Consider the following 19449-nt stretch of genomic DNA (forward strand, 5'->3'; position numbering starts at 1 on the left):
ACTACTGGAAAAACCATGGCCTCGACTAGATGGACTTTTGTTGGCAAAGTAATGTCTCTGCTTTGTAATATGCTGTCTAGGTTGGTCATGACTTTTCTTCCAAGGAGCAAGTGCCTTTTAATTTTATGGCTGCAGTCACCATCTGCAGTGATTTTGGAGCCCCCAAAATAAAGTCTGTCACTATTTCCACTGTTTCCCCATCTATTTGCCATGAAACTTCAACACTCTTTATCAAAAATGGACAGATCTAGCAGGTAGAACATTAATGAGGACACCATCAACCAACTGGATATAACTGACAGTGATAGACCACTTCAGGACAATTTTTCTTAAGTTCACGTGGAATATCCACTAAGATGGACCACATTCTGGGCCATAAAACACACCTTAACAAATTTAAAAGTATTACAATTATACTGTGTGTGCTCTCAAATCACAATGGAATTAAACTAGAATTCAACTTTAGAAAGACATCTAGAAAATTCCCTAAGCACTTGGAGATTAAATAACTGACTTCTAAATAATACACGGATCAAAGAAAAAACTTCGAGAGAACTTAAAATTTTTAAATATTTTGAACTAAATGAAAATGAAAGATAGATCTTGCCAAAATTTGTGGGGTACAGCGAAAGCAGGGTTTAGAGGGAAATTTATAGCATTGAGTGCATGTTTAGTAAAGAAAAATGATCTAAAACCAGTAATCTATGCTCCTTAGGAAACTGGAATAACAGCGAATTAAATACAAAGTAAATCAAATAAAAAAATTAGTAAAAATTAGAGCAGATAATCAATGAAATGAAATGAACATTTCTGTTTATGGTTAGAATTCCTGTTTTCAGGCACCAAAAAAATTTTCCTGGCTCTTTTTGTTTCTTTTTCTTCTTGTATGCTCATTCCATCTGATAGTTTTGGGATTTCCTTATTTTGGCCAGAGATCCCAGTACAGGGCCAGGTCTCATAAGATATTTCAGATTTTCTGTTCTGTTATAACCCGGTTAATGAATCAATGTACTGCTTCGTAAAGCAGGGTTGTACTTGTGTCCTTTGACCTCTTTGGATCTGTAGTTCCAAATAAACTGCAGCCCCGATTTTCTTTTCTTAAAATATCTTTAAATTAATTCATTAATTTATTCATTTTTGGCTGCATTAGGCCTTTGTCGTTTTGCATGGGCTGGGCTTTCTCTAGTTGCTCTAGTCACTCTCTAGTTGTGATGCATGGGCTTCTCATTGTAGTGCTTTCTCCTGTTGTGGAGCACAGGCTCTGGGGTACACAGGCTTGGTAGTTGAGGCTGGCAGGCTCGAGAGCGTGGGCTTGTAGAGCACAGGTTCAGTAACTGTGGTGCAGGGGCTTAGTTGCTCTGCGGCATGTGGGATCTTCATGGACCAGGGATAGAACCCATGACCTCTGCCTTGGCAGGCAGATTCTTATCCACTGCTCCACTAGGGAAGTCCTCAGCTTCTTTTAAGTCCCTAGTTTGAATTAGAGCTGGGAATTTGGCTCTAGTCCATATCTTGAGAAGCACTTTTAGTCCTTTTCACTCAACAGGAACTGTCTTCCTGTTCACCTCTGCCAAACTTTTGGACTTTGAGCCCAATAAGTCTTCGGCTTAACTCAATCACAGCATTGTGGTTTTGTTATTTTTCTGTTTTTTGAAAATGCTTGTCTTGTTTTGACCTAGCTATACATGTGTATTTCCCCCTCTCCTCTCTCCTTCTCCCTTCATCTGTCATGTAATGTATCTGGAGCAGAGGGAATGTAGCAAAGGGTCATTTAATGAGCCATTCCCCCCACTTTTTTTTTTTTTTTTAGTATTTATTTATTTGGCTGCACCATGTCTTAGTTGTGCCAAGTGGGGTCTTTGAACTTCTTTGCGTCATGTGAGTGTTTTAGCTGTGGCATGTGGGATCTACGTCCCTGACCAGGGATGGAACCCAGGCCCTCTGCATTGGGAGATGAGCCTTAGCCACTGAACCATGAGGAAAGTCCCCCCCGCCATGAGCTATCTAATTGGAAGTCTATTTAAGCTTTTTAAAGGGATTCTCTGCAAGCAAAGAAAGAGAGTAAGAAGAAAATAGAGCATTCAGCTTCTTCTCATTTCTTTGGCTGAGTCAGGTCTTAGCTGTGGCCCACATGATCTGTCATTGTGGTGCACCATTTTCTTCAGCACACAGGCTAAGTTGCCCCATGGCATGTGGGACCTTGGGTGCCCTGACCAGGGATGGTACCCATGTTGCTTGCATTGGAAGGCATCTTCTTAACCACTGAATCATCAAAAAAATCCCAAGCATTCAGTTCCTAAAGGAGCAATTAAGGGATCTCTATGCTTAAAGATCGTTCTCTAATAGCACAGTAGAAAACTTAGTTACTATCCTCTGGTAATAACCAGGGCCTTAATGGTTACTTTCTGAAGAACTAGCATCCTTCCTTCTCATTCACACCTGCTTCCTCCTTCTCACTGCAGTTAAAACGTCCATTCCCCGAAGAGTCACCAGTACTCAACTCCTTAGTCATATAATTACAGTCTTCAAACAAAATCATAAAATAAATAAAACTTATGAACCCACTAAGTTCTGAATTAGTCAACTTGTGGGGTATACTTAGTTTGAGTGGTGACAAGAGGAGGGGAAGCTGGACTTGAATTTCGCATCTAACAACCAGACAAAGGCCCAGGAACAGCCTGAAGAGCCTCTGAAATGAGGCCCCTTGAAGTAGGGGGACACTAGATTCTGCCATAACTAAGAGAGAAGGGTTTCCTAAGGCAGGGTCAAAATGGGGTGTGTCTATATACATGCGTTTGTGTGTGTCTCTGTGCGTGGGTATACCCATGCCTGTGCTGCTTAACTCCGACCTTTAAGAATAAAAGCAGAAATATTAACCTAATAGTCTTCCAGTTACCATCTGGAAATTATTGGTAATTACTGTTGGGGGGGGCAGGATTATTAGAGCTGTTATGTTTGTTTTATACAATGATTATCAATGAATCTTTAAAACAAAAGGATCCCAAGGCTTATCTTTAAGAGTAGCAAGGGGTGAAACTGGCCACTATTCCATTCTATTGCCAGGCTTGAGGAGAAGGATGGACCTCAACCAACAGAAGCATAGCGGCAGCTACTAAAGGAATAAAAAACAGGATGAATGTCCGGGACCTTCTGCATGGAATCTGGTCTGAGTTTAAAAGGGATCTCTAGCCATCAAAATAGTCATGTGATTACCTGAATGCCCCTACCCTTACTGGTCTTACACAGTATATAAAACATGGAGAAAAATTTTAACTTGGTCCACATATATGCTTAGGCTGAAGAAAGTCCTTTAGCCTCATTTGACTTGGAAAGACATAATAGATCCCAGAAGAATCATGGAGTTCACCTTGCTGTATGGCAGAAACTAACACAACATTGTAAAGCAATTATCCTCCAATTAAAAATAAATTTTAAAAGGACAGTATGGCCCTTCACAGAAAAGAGCATATAGAATTTCAGAGTAAAAAAAAAAAAGAATTTCAGAGTTTACAGATGTCTGGTTCACATAACCCCCAGCCTATAAAGAAGCTGTCAGTTTACTGAATAGAGTATAAGGGTTTCAAATTACCATTCCTCATAGAAAAGGGAGGTGTCATAGATTCCCCTAAATCTATCCAGCACTTCTCAACTCCTTTGGGTGGTAGGTGTTATCTCCACTGATATTCATTCCGTTTCTGGTAATGATGCCCAATTCAGATTCAACAAGAGTGTGCAAATGCCTTCCATCCTGAGTATTCCCAAGGCCACACATGGCAAAGAAAAGTCCAAACAAAATCTGGTGACATTTTCCTGCATGCACCATTCTGGTCTGTGAAATCCCTGATTCCCAAGAGAGCTCTGGTTCAATGCACTGCCATCTATTGCTAGTTTCTTTCATCCAGGTATCTAAACACTGATATTTTAGCAACTTTTTCTTCTGGGAGTTTTCGTTATTTGCTTTATGACTATCATACACATTTTGGATGCAACATACACATAGGACATTTCATCAGCTTTAATGCTGTCCCCTTCAGTTATATGGACATGATATTAGGAGAGTTTCCTCAAATTTGCACAATCATTCCCTACTCAGTTAGCTTCTCCCCTGTTTTTAAGTCAAGCAGTAGTTGGATTCTTATCAGTCACAGTTCTATATTTGATGGGTTTTGTTGATCTCACTCAAAGATTCTGTCAGAAGCTCTGACCAGTCATCTTCAACAGGCAGAGTCACTGGACCAAATCCCAGCCTTGACTTTTCTGTAGGAACTGCAGTGATGTCTTGATCCAGAGGAGGAGATCTGGAAGTTATGTAATTGAGGAAGGAGACAATCCCTAGGGGAAGAGAAGAAGTCGAAGTGAGTTTCAAGAGACAGACGGTCTTTGGGCTTTGAAAATTCTAACTCATTCTTTCAATACTCAGCTCACAAGGGCTCTTTTCAGTGAAGTCAATCCCCTGCCCACCCCCGCCCCCCGCCAGCAGGGTTCCTTTACCCTCCTGCACTCCCATTTCATTACTGTACTTCTTCCGTGGTTAGGGCAAAGCTTGAACCTCCTGGATGCAAATCATAGTTTCTACTTTCTCTACGGTCTTGAGCAAGTTTCTCAACCCATCTGTGCCTCAGTTAGTAGAAAAGTGAAAGTGAAGCTGCTCAGTCGTGTCTGACTCTGTGACCCCATGGACTGTAGCCTCCCAGGCTCCTCCATCCATGGGATTTTCCAGGCAAGAATACTGGTGTGGGTTGCCATTTCCTTCTCCAGGAGATCTTCCCAACCCAGAGATTGAACCCAGGTCTCTGGCTTTGTAGGCAGACGCTTTACCGTCTGAGCCACCAGGGAAGCCAGTTAGTAGAACAGGTTACTAAATCTAGATTTTTTTCAGATTCCAAAATGCATGTTTTCTTTACCATACACACTGCCTCTTGAGGTATGAATGTTTTTAATAGGAATGGTTAGTGCTTCTATTTCTCCTAGATTCCTCCTCCCTTTCAAGAACTGATTTCCCCTTCCATCCTCCTAGCTTAAGGCAGAAAGGGGACTGACTCACCCGCAAACAAGTATATGAAGTCACTCCCCCAATTAACCTGATAGGGCCATAGGAGAGCTGACTCCACTGTTTCCGAAGTATACAAGTCGACCTGTTCCAGAAACAGGATGAGGCAGAGCAGCAAGCAGAAGGCTAGGACCAGAAGAAAACATGTCACACCCCTCAGTGTCTTTAATTTGCCTTGACTGCTACCCTCAGTTCTTCTACTTCCAGACAACACATTATTTGTCATTGTTGTGTCCAACTTTTTTGCAACCCCATGGACTGTAGCCTGCCAGGTTCTTCTGTCCATGGGATTTCCCAGGCAAGAATAACTGGAGTGGGCTGCCATTTCCTCCTCCAGGGGATCTTCCCCACCCAGGGGTGGAACCCACGTCTTCTGCGTTGCAGGCAGATTCTTTACCACTAAGCCACTGGAGAAACCCATACCATAGATCAAAGAGATAAAAATCTAATCAAGATGACTGACCAAGGTGAGGCCTCTTCCCTGGGTTAAGTTAACAAATGTGTTTCATACAGTAAGACAGGGCAGGTAGCTGGCAACTTGATGGAATGAAGAAGAGAAAGGGAACAAGAAAAAGAGGATAAAAACCCACACAGAGGAAGTTTGTTTCCTCAGCAGTTTTACCACAGTGCTACCCTGCCATCTAGGTCTGTACCTGAGATGAAGCTGAGCATGGATACCTTCAGATCCAAGTTACCAGTCACCCTTCCTCTTCTAGGGAGGCAAGAACTGAAGAGCCAGCCAAGGACAACAAGTATGGTGAAGACAGAGATGAGGAAGAAGGCCCTGGAATATTGGAGGTAATCTGCCAAAGAGAAGGAGAGGCTTGGTTAGTCCAGCTGGGAACCTCTCCTTAAGAAAACCAGACAGTGTCTTCAGAGAAGGGAGAGAAGACTAAAGAGGATGAAACTGAGCTTGCTATGTGGCGTCCCGGGCACAAGGTAAGAATCTTTCCCAGCTCTTCATTGACGTTCGGAATTTTTTACTATGAAGGCAAAACCTTCACTGTAAAACTAAAGATAATATACAAATAGTTCTGGGTACATTAGCACAGTAACTTAGATGTAGACCAGCTTATAAGAGGTGTGACCAATATTACAACACGTTTGAACTTTTTCTTGTTCCTAATTCTAATTCTAAAAGTAATACATACTTAATATAGCATTGGAGGGGCTACAAAAGTGCCAAGAAGCAGGAAGTATATCAGCCACATTCCCACTACCCACAGACAACCATTGTTAGCATCTTATTTGGTTTCTTTCTGGTATTTTTCTATCCCCTGTACATAGTCGACATGATACTGAATTTAGTGATTTTTTTAAAGAGATGATGCAGTAAGGTTTTCTCAGATCATCTGCTGTAAACATCACATTTAATGGCTACAAGATAGTCTATCATATCAACATACTTTGCTTAAAGATTTTACCATTGTTGGAGTTTGTTTCTATTTATTTTTCTCTTTTAAATGTATCTGGTCTGAACAATCAGCCTGTGACTATAAAATGAAGTCACATTTACCTTAACTCCCATATTGTAACGATTTCAAGCCCCCAATTTACTGGATTGCAGGAATTTAACACCCCACAGATACCTCCTTTTTTTTCTGAGTCTCTCAAGGCCCCACCTCATGTGCGTTTGAGGACAGGTCTGCTAAGGTTCTTTTGCTCCAGTGCCCTGACCTGGTGCCATAACACGCCTCTTGCTCATCTCTTGGCTCCAGGGTTCTGCTCTCCTTGTTTCTGCCCCTTCAGACTGGGTGTTGGTAAGAAAGAAGAGGGAACATGCCAACCCTTCCTGATTTTTCTTTTTTAATATTTATTTGCGTATTTATTTTATATTTTGGCTGTTGTGGGTGTTCATGGTTGCACTCAGGCTTTCTCTACTTGTGGCGAGTCGAGTGGGGGCTCTTTGTTGGGGCAGGCAGGCTTCTCATTGAGGTGGCTTCTCTTGCTGCAGAGCACAGACTCTAGGTGAGTGGGCTTTAGAAACTGCAGCACATGGGCTTAGTAGTTGCAGCTCGCAGGCTTTGTTGCTCCTCAGCATGGGATTGTCCTGAACCAGGGATGGACTGAACCTGTGTCCCTTGCATTGCAAGGCTGATCCTTAACCACTGGACCCCCGAGGAAGCCCCGCCAACGCTTACTTTTTGCTACTATATCCCTAACATGAAATAGATCCTTCGCTTGACTTCCCCAGCAATATAGAACAATTCTGTATTTTATCTTCCCCAGTTTTACAGGAGAATTAAGAAATGGAGTAACTTACAAGTAGATATATCTTTACTGAGGTACCACAGATCTACCAATATCTTCAATTTCTTCATAGGGTGCTTCCTCGTCTAGCTTATTTTCTGTCTCAGTGTAACAAGGGCCAGCTCATCCCTACCAGGAAAACTTCTCTAAGCACTTCTATGCCTAAAAAGCCAAGTCCAGCTTCCAAGTAACCTTAGAGAGAAGACTACCAAGCTTATCCTTGTCCACAAATTGCCTCTTAAGTTTTATTTTGTTGTCTAGAACATACCACTGGCTAACAAAAATCAATAACAGTAATTTCCATTAAGAGAAACCACCCTCCTACCCACTCCAATATTTCTGAGCTTCCGTTGCAGCTCAGCTGGTAAAGAATCCACCTGCAATGTGGGAGACCTGGGTTCGATCCCTGGGTTGGGAAGATCCCCTGGAGAAGGGAAAGGCTACCACTGCATTATTCTGGCCTGGAAAATTCCAAAGGGGTCGTAAAGAGTCAGAAAAGACTGAGCAAATTTCACTTTCACTTTCTTTTTCACCCTCTTACCCACAGAGGTCAGGTGCTATATGGCCTCAACAAGTTAGCCACATTAAAACATGAAAACCCAAGGGCAGCACATTTTCTGAAAACTAGGTCATTCAGAATTAGCCAGTTAGGAGTTTCCCTGGTGGCTCAGTGGTAAAGAATCCGCCTACCAATGCAAGGGACGTGGGTTCAATCCCTGATCCGGCAAGATCCCACATGCCTGGAGGCAGCTAAGCCACTGCTCCACAACTATTGAGCCAATGCTCTAGAGCCCTAGAGCTGTAACTACTGAGCCCCTGTGTCACGACTAGTGAAACCCAAGAGCCCTAGAGACCGCACTCTGCAATAAGAAGCCACCGCAAAGAGAAGTCCGTGCACCTCAACTAGAGTGTAGCCTCCACTCACCACAACTAGAGAAAAGCCCACACAGCGAAGACCCACACAGCCAAAAATAAACAAATAAAATGATATACAGAACTAGCCAGCTAGGGCCATCAGCTAGACTGAGCTGCATGAAGCCCAGTGTGAGAAGCATCTTTTGCAGTATTGAGCCTGTATTCTTCCATGGGCCCTCACAGCCCTTGTCTCAAGCCCTGGACCCTTGCCTACAACTCCTTTGACTATCCTTAGTAGGACCAAGGAAAGGTACCAGTTTAATTCCTGTGCTTGGCTATCTGGATTTGGGACTGATTGATGCTACTTTCCTCTTTTGCTTACTTGAACCAAGAAGACATAAAGCTAACCTGGGATATCCCCCTTTCCAGGCACTTATATACTAATAAACAGGAAAAACTGAGCTGTAGAGATAAAATAAAGCATAACCAAAGTGAAGTGACAAAGGAGTTCAGGAGAGACTGAATGACTAGTTGGCTTGATTTTCTTTGCCTGAGATCACAGTCTCCTCTGGAATCCCCTGAGGTCCAGAAAACTTCCTGCCTTTGGGAGTTATGAGATTCTTCTGAATCTCTATAAAGAAGTTCACTCTTTAGCTTATGCTGGTTCACATGAGTTCCGATATTTAAAACACAAAAGAGGACTAAGATATCCAGTCCAACTCCTGTCTAAGATGTTACAGTCTAGTCTTTCTTCTACCACGAGGGGAAGACTACTTTCACGTTCTTCTTAACCAGCCTTTTAGTCTGAGTTTCTCTTCGCCTGAAAACTCCATAAACAAGATCACTCACAATTCCATGAGGACAACTAAAGGTTTACAGCATAGTATAGCCTAAACCCTTAGAGGAACCATGTCTACCGTGATAACGATACGCAACAAATTATCTAACCAAACTAAGCACTTAGCTTCAGAGTCTCAAACAGCTATATTTGGCTAACTTCATAGTTTTTTCTAAAATTCATGTAACAAAACAAAGATCTGAAAGCTGAATTCAAGCCTCTACATCCTGTAAGAAGAAATCATATTTTAGCTTCTAAACAACAATTTTTAAAAATGAAATTATTTATTTTGGGCTGCACCAAGTCTTCGTTGTGGCAAACAGGGGCTATTCTTCACTGTGGCGTGCAAGGCTTCTCAACGTGGTGGCTTCTCTTATTGCAGAGCTTTGGCCCTAGGGTGTGCGGGCTTCAGTAGTCACGGCTTGCAGGCTCCAGAGCACAGTCTCAGTAGTTGTGGCACAGAGGCTTAGTTGTTCCATGGCATGTGGGATCTTCCAGGACCAGAGATCGAACCCATGTCTCCTGCATTGGCTGGTTATTCTTCACCAATAAGCCACCAAGGAAGCCCTAACCAACAGTTTATATGGCAGCTTACCTATTACTGTTTCAAAAATTTTAGAACCTGTTACAAAAGTCCCTACTTGTACATGTCAGTAAGAAATCTTGGTCCAGAGAGGGGCACCCTGGATAGAAGGAACACCCTGTGGGTCACCTGTACCCAAACATTTCTAAGCTTTCTTTAAGGACATGCATTGATGTGGACTTAGGTTGCGGGAATAGCAAAACAAGCCTCCCAGTTAGGGAAGACAATGAAGCTAACATCCTGGAAGAGACATTACTTTCAATTTGGCAGAGAAGAAGTCCAAATCATTTGGAAAACTTGATAATATCCTTGCTGCTATTCTTAGTGTCAGCCCAATCAGTGATTCTGTACTTCAGAGCACCACCAGGTAGCATGGAAAAGCTGCCAGGACAGGAGGGGGCACTGGCCAACTAGAAAGAAGTAGCGTTTCTCAGTGAATTGAGAAACCATTTGGCAGTTTCTAAGTGATGGGCAAGATCCCCTTCCATTATTAGGAAAACTGCCCAAGAGTCTCTGGAAAGTGAGAGGTGTAGGGCTGGAAGCCACCCCACTCTTGTGAACAAATGGGCTTGGTTCACGTGAGATGCTCATCTCTTTTAAGGCTGTTGACACCCCAACAGGAAGCAGTGGGGAACTGAAGACAACATGAGATGAAAGAGCATGCTGGTCTTGCCTTCTGAGAGAGCCCACACTCTGTCTGTGAAGTGCGTTTCTCTCTAAATAAACCCACTTCTTGCCTATCAACTTTGTCTTTCCCTGAATTCTTTCTGTGATGAGATAGCAAGAACCTGAGCTTCAGGCTTCCCTGGTGGTCTAGTGATTAAGAACCGCCTTGCAATGCAGGGGAAACCGGTTTGATTCCTGGTCTGGGAAGATCCCACATGCTGAGGGGCAACTAGGCGCCTAGGCCACCACTACTGAGCCTTCACTCCGGAGCCTACAGACAGCAGCTACTGAAACCCTCAGTGCCCTAGGCCCTGGGCTCCACAACAAAGACAGCCACCACGATGAGAAGCCCATGTGAAGAGGAGCCCCTGCTCTTCGCAACTGTAGAAAGTCCACGCACTGCAACAAACACCCAGTGCAGCCAGAAAACAAACAAAAAAAAGAACCTGAGCTTCATTAAGTCCTGAAACTAGGAACTAAGGCCCCCACCCACATAAAGGATGGTGACTTCAGCCTGAGCACAAGGTTCCTAAAACACCACCCTGTTACCTCACCACCAACCAATCAGAAAAAAAGTCTGCACACAGTGGAAGATAATGAAGACTCTGACCTCCTTCCCAAATGATTCTCCCTTTAGAAACATTCATAGATACAAAATATATAAATTACATGCACAGTCGTGTCTGCCCCTTTGCGTCCCCATAAACTATAGCCCATCAGGCTCCTCTGTTGATGGGATTCTCCAGGCAAGAATACTGGAGTGGGTAGCCATCCCCTTCTCTAGGGGATCTTCCCGATCCAGGGATCGAACCCATGTCTCCTGCCTTGCAGGTGGATTCTTTACCATCTGAGAAGCTTTCATGGTGGAGCAGAATGTTCAGAGCTGGTGTCTGGACACAAGCCCACCTTCTCCCTGAGTTACTGGGTTCCTCAATAAAGCAAACCTTCCTTTTCCAACAACATCAAAAGAGGAACAATAAAGAGCAGAGTAGAGAGGTCATCTGGTAATGAGATGTTCCAAGAGGGCTCCCCTCACTTCACTCTAGTGCCTTCAGCAAAAATCAAAGCCAGGACAGGGTAGCAGTGCTCCGAAGAAATCTAGCACCTTTTAACTCTGAAGGAGCCAGATTGAGTGGATGGAGATGGAAAGTAGACATTGGCTTTGAGGATGAGGAAGGTGCTGCTGGAGACAAGCAGAGCAATCAGTCCACTTATTTAGCCAAATTTAAACCTCCAAGCTGCTGCCATTGTGCCTCCATTCCAGGAGCGTAAGATCAAAACTCCCCCAGGCTCAGCGGAAGTGCCCAAAGGATGTGGTTTTGGAATACCAGAGATTCTGGATGGATACCTAGCACTCTGGAGAGGAAGTTCTGAAACCTTCTTTGTATTTAGATTCACTCGTACCTACTGGATACACTAGAATCAAACATCCCTACACAGCTGGTGGGTGTTTATTGTGTGACGGTTCCCAGGGTCCTGGCTCTGGACTAAAGACCCAGGCTTTCTTTACCTTCTGCAAAACAGTTCAGGTCCCTCTCGCTGGCAACACACATTCCTTTACATTATGGTCTGATTTCACTTATGTAGGAAATTAGCAGAAAGGTCTGTTGCATGCTGAGACCTAGTAGTAGAAATGAAGGATTGCACCCTTTACTCCCATTCTTTCTTCATCCCATCACCAATACAGCACAGAGGCTATCAGTTATCTAGAACCAGGGGAAGAAAGAGGTAGAGGAACAGCAGCCTGAAGTAAGTCTAGGACGAAGGAACATGAACCCATCTGAGCCCATCTGAGCCCATCTGAGATAGCCCCAGTGAAAGTCTCAGAAATGACTGGGGACACCATGGCAGAGGTGGCTAAATTTTTGCAATCCAGTAGGTAAAAGTTTGTAGTTCTTGAACTTGGGCAATAATAGCTGATAGGGTCCACATGGGGTCTCACTGATAAGATGGTTCATTATGTTGATCTTGCAAACAAAGAATAATTCACAGTGATCCTTGAGAGTGACCAAATTCCCCAAATGGCATCCTGTTATCTCACTGGCGCCTATCTTCTCAAAGCTGCGAGACCACCAGATTCCAGACCTCCAGCTACGTGACCATCCCTTCAGAGAATTTTTCATTGGTGGGGTATAAGAAGGCTGCCGTCAGAAAGGGAGGATGCTGGTTCTCTTTGAGGGCCAGTCACCCTCTCTTTTCCCTCTAATAAATTTCCCTTTTCTTGCCTGACTGCCTGGCTCGCTCTCTTTTTCTCTGCACTCACCTTACTTTCTGGTGCCAAAACCCGGGATGGAAGACCCACCGCAAGTGGGTGGGCTCCTCTCACAAGCCCACCTCCAGTCGGCCCCTCCCTTGGACCTGGCCGAGAAACTGCACGAGCTCGGGGACGGGACTTTCCACTTGCCTTGCTGGACTGACATCCACACGCTGGCCCACATTTCATCCATCGGTTACAAGGGTGAGTGAAATCCCATTCTCTTGGATCCTCTCTCGCTCGCTCGCTCGCTCGCTTCATTTCCAAGTCCAAGCACTAGGTGGGAGGATCCCCACTGCCCTCCGGCCCTTGGCCTTGTGCCCTATCTGACTTTGAAATAGGGGACGCCCATTTCAAAGCAGACTATTATTACTCTCTGAGAAAATCCTGAGAACAGGGACGTCTTTTCTCTCGGATCTTTCTCCTCACTTTCTCTCGCCCTTGTCTAACCTCCCTATCGGAGAAGGCAATGGCACCCCACTCCAGTACTCTTGCCTGGAAAATCCCATGGATGGAGGAGCCTGGTAGGCTGCAGTCCAAGGGGTCGCTAAGAGTTAGACACAACTGAGCGACTTCACTTTCACTTTCATACATTGGAGAAGGAAATGGCAACCCACTCCAGGGTTCTTGCCTGGAGAATCCCAAGGATGGGGGAGCCTGGTGGGCTGCCGTCTATGGGGTCGCCCACAGTCAGATACGACTGAAGCGACTTAGTAGCAGTAGCAGCTAACCTCCCTATTCGGCCGCAAATGGAAATTCTCAAGCCCCGCCCTCAAAATTTATTCCTCTAGGATGTCTTCTCCGAAACCTAAAAGGTTTGGGCTTCCAAGGGGAGATCAGACCAAAAAGACTTATTTACTATTCTAACACTGTCTGGCTGCAATACAGACTTGATAACACGTCCCAGTGGCCAGAAAACAGAACTCTCGAGTATAATCCTCTACAGGACTTTGATAACTTCTGCCGCCATAATGGTAAGTGGTTAGAAATCCCGTACGTTCAGGCTTTCTTTGCTCTTCGCTCTCGACCCCATCTGTGAATTCTGTTCTACTTCTCAAGTACTCTCAGCCCACTCTGGGCCACATCCTCCCAATACAGTGTTTCCTGTTCCCTATTCAGACTTCTTCCTTCCACCCTCCTGAGCACAGCCCACGCCTAGCGCTCCGGATTCCCTTGCAGCTGCCCCAGACCCAGTGCCACAACCTCTCTCTTACGAACCCTCCTACCTTCCTCCTTCTCAAGCACAGGACCCCACTCCTTCCCTTGCTCCACTCCTCCCTTTACAGGAAGGAGCTGGAGCAGAAGGCATTGTTGGGGTTCATGTTCCATTCTCCCTCACTGATCTAGCTCAGATTGAAGAGAGTCTTGGCTCCTTCTCAGATCCTGATAATTATCTAAAAGTATTCAAGTATCTTACCCAGTCTTATGACTTAACCTGGCATGATATTTACATCATCCTTTCACCCACTCTTCTCCCAGAAGAGAAGGAAGGAATATGGCAAGCCTCTCAGGCGCATGCTGATGAGATACACAGGACAGACGACACTAAGCCCATAGGGGCCACGGCTTCCCCGCCTGGAGATGATCCCAACTGGGATTATCAGGCAGGGAGATCTGGAGCAGCCAGCTCTTATGATTGCTTGCCTCATTGTGGGCCTTCAAAAGGCAGGGCATAAAGTCGTCAACTTTGATTAAGCTCCAGGAAGTAACTCAAAGACTAGACGAAAACCCAGCACAATTTCTAGCCAAGTTAACGGAAGTGCTACAGAAATACACAAAATTAGACCCATTTTATGTCCCAGTCATCCCCAGATATCCAAAAGAAACCAAAAAAGGCAGAAGGCCCTCAACTCCCTCAACGAGACCTTTTAAATTTAGCCTTTAAGAATTTCAATAACTGGGAAGAAAAGGCAAAACTAGAGAAGGCCCAGTGAGATCAGGCCAAAGACCACCTTTTAGCCACTGTCCTACATGGTTTCCAAGCCTCCACCAACCAGCAAAGAACGGAAACCACCTGGGCCCCGTTTCAAATGCGGTAAAGAAAGACACCGGGCTCATTCATGCCTATAGCCAAGGCTTCCTCCAGGTCCATGTCCCAGCTGTGGCATAAAGGGACATTGGAAGGTTGACTTCCCAAATCCCTCTCCAGGAATCCGGACATCCCCTCCTGGTCCCGAGCAGGAGTCCTTCAACCCAGCTCTGCCCAGCCTCCTCGGACTCACCACTGAAGACTGAAGGTGCCCAGGGCCCCAGACCCCAACTCTCGTCACCTCTATGGAGCCCAGTGTAACTCTTACAGTGGCAGGATCGCTTACAAGCCCTCACCAACCGAATTATCCACAAGCTACTTCTAACTCACTCAGATTATTAAAAACTTTGACCTTACACAAATCCCCTTGCCCTACATTCCAGCCTTTTCTTATCTCACCCCCATGATGCCCCTGTCCTACAGGAAGCAGTTACAGAAGATTGACCTTCGGCCTTTATCCTAAATCAAAAAGGCTGGAATGATAGGGTCCACATGGGGTCTCACTGATAAGATGGCTCATAATGTCGACCTCGCAAACAAAGAATAAATCAGTGATCCTTGAGATTGACCAAATTCCCCAAATGGCATCCTGTTATCTCACTGGCACCTATCTTCTCAAAGCTGCGAGACCACCAGATTCCAGACCTCCAGCTATGTGACCATCCCTTCAGAGAATTTTTCATTGGTGGGGTATAAGAAGGCTGCCATCAGAAAGGGAGGCTGCTGGTTCTCTTTAAGGGCCAGTCACCCTCTCTTTTCCCTCTAATAAATTTCCCTTTTCTTGCCTGACTGCTTGGCTCGCTCTCTTTTTCTCTGCACTTGCCTTACAATAGCATGTTATTATTACAGGCTGATGAATCCTAGACATACTGATAACATTTGGGGCATTCCTAACGAAATCTGTATTGCAGATTAATTACTGACCCTAGAATTAGGACTAGTTAACACTGAAATGGGCTTCCCTGGTAGCTCAGCTGATGAAGAATGCACCTGCAATGCGGGAGAACTGGGTTTGACCCCTGGGTTGGGAAGATCCCCTGGAGGAGGGCATGGTATCCCACTCTAGCATTCTTGCCTGGAGAATCCCCACGGACAAAGGAGCCTGGTGGGCTACAATCCATGGGGTCGCAAAGAGTGGGACACAACTGAGCGACTAAGCATAGCACAACATTGGAAATAGGGTGGATATTTACAACTGTGTACTTAACTCAGTTGACATTCTCTAAACAATAGTTGGCCTCATAGGTGAATTCAAGGCTCCAAGAAATAAATTACTGCTTAAGTGACAACATTTCAAGATTCTGATTCATTAAAGATTTAAATAGGAGGTTCCCAGGTGGCTCAGTGGTAAGGAATCTGCCTGCTAATGTAGGGGACACGGATTTGATCCCTGGTCTGGAAACATCCCTCATGCCTGGAGCAACCAAGCCCAGGCATCACTAGTACTGAACCTGAGCTCTACAGTGGGGGAGCTGCAACTACTGAGCCCATGTGCAGCACCTACTGAAGCCCACATGCCCTGGGGCCCACTCTCTGCGATGAGACGCCACTGTAGTGAGAAGCCCACTCACCACAACTAGACAGAAGTCCACATGGTAACAAAGACCCAGAACAGCCAAAAATAAACAAAATTATTTAAAAAATTTTAAATAATAATCTCAAAGCCTGAGGTTTAGCCTGGGTACCCAGTAACATAAATACAATTGCAGCTTAATGTTTATGCCTCTATCTATTTTTATTTGTATTTTATGCACCACGAGACATGTAGGATCTTTAGTTCCCCTGACCAAGGACTGAACCAGTGCCCCCTGCAAGTGGAAGCAGAGTCTTAACCAATGGACCACCAGGGAGGTCGCTAGGGCTCTATCTCTTACTCCATTTCTCTAGAAATGAAGTTAGTGAGTGTAAATCTCTGAATGCACTTATCATACTGCTTTGGTTGTTCTCATGGTGTGAGAGTGTGCAGCATTGTGCACAGATATTACCATTTACACATCTCTGTTAATATCATGGCTAAACATCCTATCTCACTGTTCATTTGATTGCTGTTCTTTAATGACGGATTGAGGTTAAAGTAATTTTTTCTATGTTTGTTAGACATCTGCAGTGTCTGTTTTGTAAATTGTTTACAAAAAGTTTATTTATGGAGGTATTTTATTATAATAAAAACTTGTATATCATCTAATATATATTAAGGCCATTAACCTTCTATCTTTCATATTTGTTACAATTATTTTCTCTAGTTTTTAGTTTTAGTTGAAGATGTAGTTGAATTATCTGCCTGCCTTTCATTTTAGTTCCTTCTGGAAGATCTCATTTTAGGATCCTATCCCTTAATTCCAGATACTAAATATGTGTGCATGGATGCTAAGTTGCTTCAGTTTTGTCTGAGTCTTTGTGACCCTATGGACTGTAGCCCACCAACATTCCTCTGTCCATGGGATTCTCCAGTCAAGAATACTGGAGTGGGTTGCTGTGCCCTCTTCCAGGGATGGAACCCTTATGTCTTATGTCTCTTGCATTGGCAGGTGGGTTCTTTACCACTAGAACTACCTGAGAAACCCATCCTAAATATAAGCGCATGCCAAATAGGTGATACTCCACTTCAGGGTTGGATAGATCCCCCCTCCCCACAAATTTTGGACTCCTGTTCATCTTCAGAGAAATAAACACTTTACTCATGTATGCTTTCTTTCACAGTACCTGTCCTTTTGCATAAATGTATCTCTTGGTGGATGTTGGGGAAACTGTATAGTACAGTTTTAGCTTTCCTCTAAGTCTTAGTTCTGGTTGAAAAGCTTCATGCATATGGTCCTAGAAATTTATTTTTAATATATTAATTTTTTTGGCTGTGCCAGGTCTTAGTTGTAGCATATGGGATCTCGTAGCCTGACCAGGGATTGAACCTGGACCCCCTGCATTGGGATTCTTAGCCACTGTACCACCAAGGAAGTTCCCCTAGAAATTTATTTTTTAATATTATGTGTTTCATCTTCAGATTTACTTAAATTCACAAAAAATTGACAATTTATTCTCTAAATATCTGGAATTTGTTATACTACATATCTGACACACATTCAACTTCTTTTCTACAGTTAGCAGAACAAACTGACCCTGAAAGTTAAAACTGACCAAAGCTGAGACACTTTGCTCTTTCCTCCAGCTATGATCCAGCGCTCCTATTTCTGCAAACCACATTAGACTAACAATCTCATTGCATCACAAGAACAGCTCATAAATGACAAACAAGTTCTCCACAGAGAGGAAAAGGCTATCAGCTCATAATCTGGGAGAGGAAATGTTCTGAGGTATGAAGGAGAAAGGGTACACCGAGGATATCAGAGAAAAGGACGTCCATGTTCACAGTCTGGCTGAGATCCCTTCTGGACTCAGAGAGGTGAAGGTCAAAAGATCTTGGAGGAAAAGAGATGAAGAGCCAATGTGGCAGAAAATTCTGGAACTGTGGGGCCTGCAGCATTCAATTCAGTGACACTCACAGGGTGGCTTGGGTGTGTGGCTCCAGCACAGCTCATGGTTGCATGGGATCCAGAGTCCTGCGTAGAGCTCAAGGCCATCATTGATCACCAGGAACTGCACCCAGTTCAGTGGGGACATGCAGATCAGCACTAGGAGGCTAAAGCCACAGAGGCTGCCACAGAACATTCGGATGTAGATGTGTGTCTGATCCACATGCTGCTGTCGCCTCTGGGGTGGCATCAAGGCACTTGGATGTTGGGTGGGGAGGGTAGGCTACAAGGGCGAGGGATGAGGGAGACATTGCCTATCCGAGAAGATAACCCTTACTCCCCGGGGTCCCTGCTCTTCTCTACCTCAAGCACCCCCACATGTGAGCCTAGGACATCTCTCCCTACTCCTTCCAGAAAAAACAGCTCAGGGTCATCTCTTCCCTATCTTTAGGACACTTTGTCTAGACCCACCTATAAACAAGTCCTCTTCTTCCCGTTGAACTACAACTAGCCATCTCCTCACCCTTTGGTATCTCCGGTCCCCCTTGACTTTGGGAACCTCGGGATAGTAGAAGGTGAAGACTGTTTGCTCCTCCCTCTCCATCTTGGCAGCCAGTTCACTTTCTAACTGCCACGGAACTTGTCTCGGTACATCCTCATACACACCAGGCAGAATTCAAAGGGTGCTGGAAACCTCTTGGCACAGATTCCATTTCTGCTTCATATTCTGGGTCTGGTCAGATTGAGAAGAAATCCTCAAGTGTTCATCATGTGCACGTATGTGTGATGCTCTGCACCCTCCTTCTCTGACCCCTCCCAACTCCCTTGTTAAATAAATCCACAAATATTTTGTCACCAGTTGCTACATGTCCAGTTTTGTGATAGGTCCTGGGACATAAAGATAAATGAGATGTAGTTCCCTAAAAACAAATAAAAAAGTATACTCTGATGTCTCCAGGACTCAATAGTTTGTGGTTATAATTTAAGACTATCTATCTGATCAGAATATAAATATGTTTATGTATAGAGATATCTCAGCAGTTCAGAATTCATATTCTCGCCCCAATTTTAAGTGGAAGACCTCAGGTGTGTCTCAATAGATGCAGGAATCAGTCTGTCAGCCATAGTCCTTCATTCAGCATCCACCTTTTTCTTCCTTATTGCTCTAGTTTGCCCTTTTCAATGTCCTCTACTCACAGCCTCTGCCACGACTGCTGCAGACAGGGCTCTGTGAAAATGCCAGTGTCCCTACCCAAGGGGGCTACCAGCCAATGTGCTGAAAGCTACCATCAAGATAATTCAGCAGTGTTGAGTTCCACGTGGAATTGAGGAGAACAGCCTTTCTCTGGTTTCACAGCTAGCACAACATATGCCTGGAGTATCTCAAGGTCTCCTTTTCAGACAACTCTCAGCATTGGTCCTAACTCCTTTCCCCACAAGGGCTCAAAACCAACCCA

General features: G+C 44.5%; 1 protein-coding gene across 1 annotated transcript in view; it reads right to left on the bottom strand.

Annotated features, from left to right (window-relative positions):
- The window catches only part of TMEM202 (transmembrane protein 202), a 35427-nt gene extending 16831 nt beyond the window's left edge, over positions 1 to 18596 (bottom strand). Inside the window, exons 1-5 of the mRNA XM_068993407.1 lie at positions 18516 to 18596; positions 18023 to 18275; positions 5704 to 5853; positions 5045 to 5176; positions 4232 to 4332 (exon numbers count right to left, since the gene is read on the bottom strand). Of these exons, the coding sequence (XP_068849508.1) occupies positions 4232 to 4332; positions 5045 to 5176; positions 5704 to 5853; positions 18023 to 18275; positions 18516 to 18596 (717 nt within the window). The remainder of the gene's footprint in view (positions 1 to 4231; positions 4333 to 5044; positions 5177 to 5703; positions 5854 to 18022; positions 18276 to 18515) is intronic.
- Positions 18597 to 19449: the final 853 nt, after the last annotated feature.

The sequence above is a fragment of the Capricornis sumatraensis genome, chromosome 2, assembly GCF_032405125.1.
Source record: "Capricornis sumatraensis isolate serow.1 chromosome 2, serow.2, whole genome shotgun sequence".
Classification (NCBI taxonomy): domain Eukaryota; kingdom Metazoa; phylum Chordata; class Mammalia; order Artiodactyla; family Bovidae; genus Capricornis; species Capricornis sumatraensis.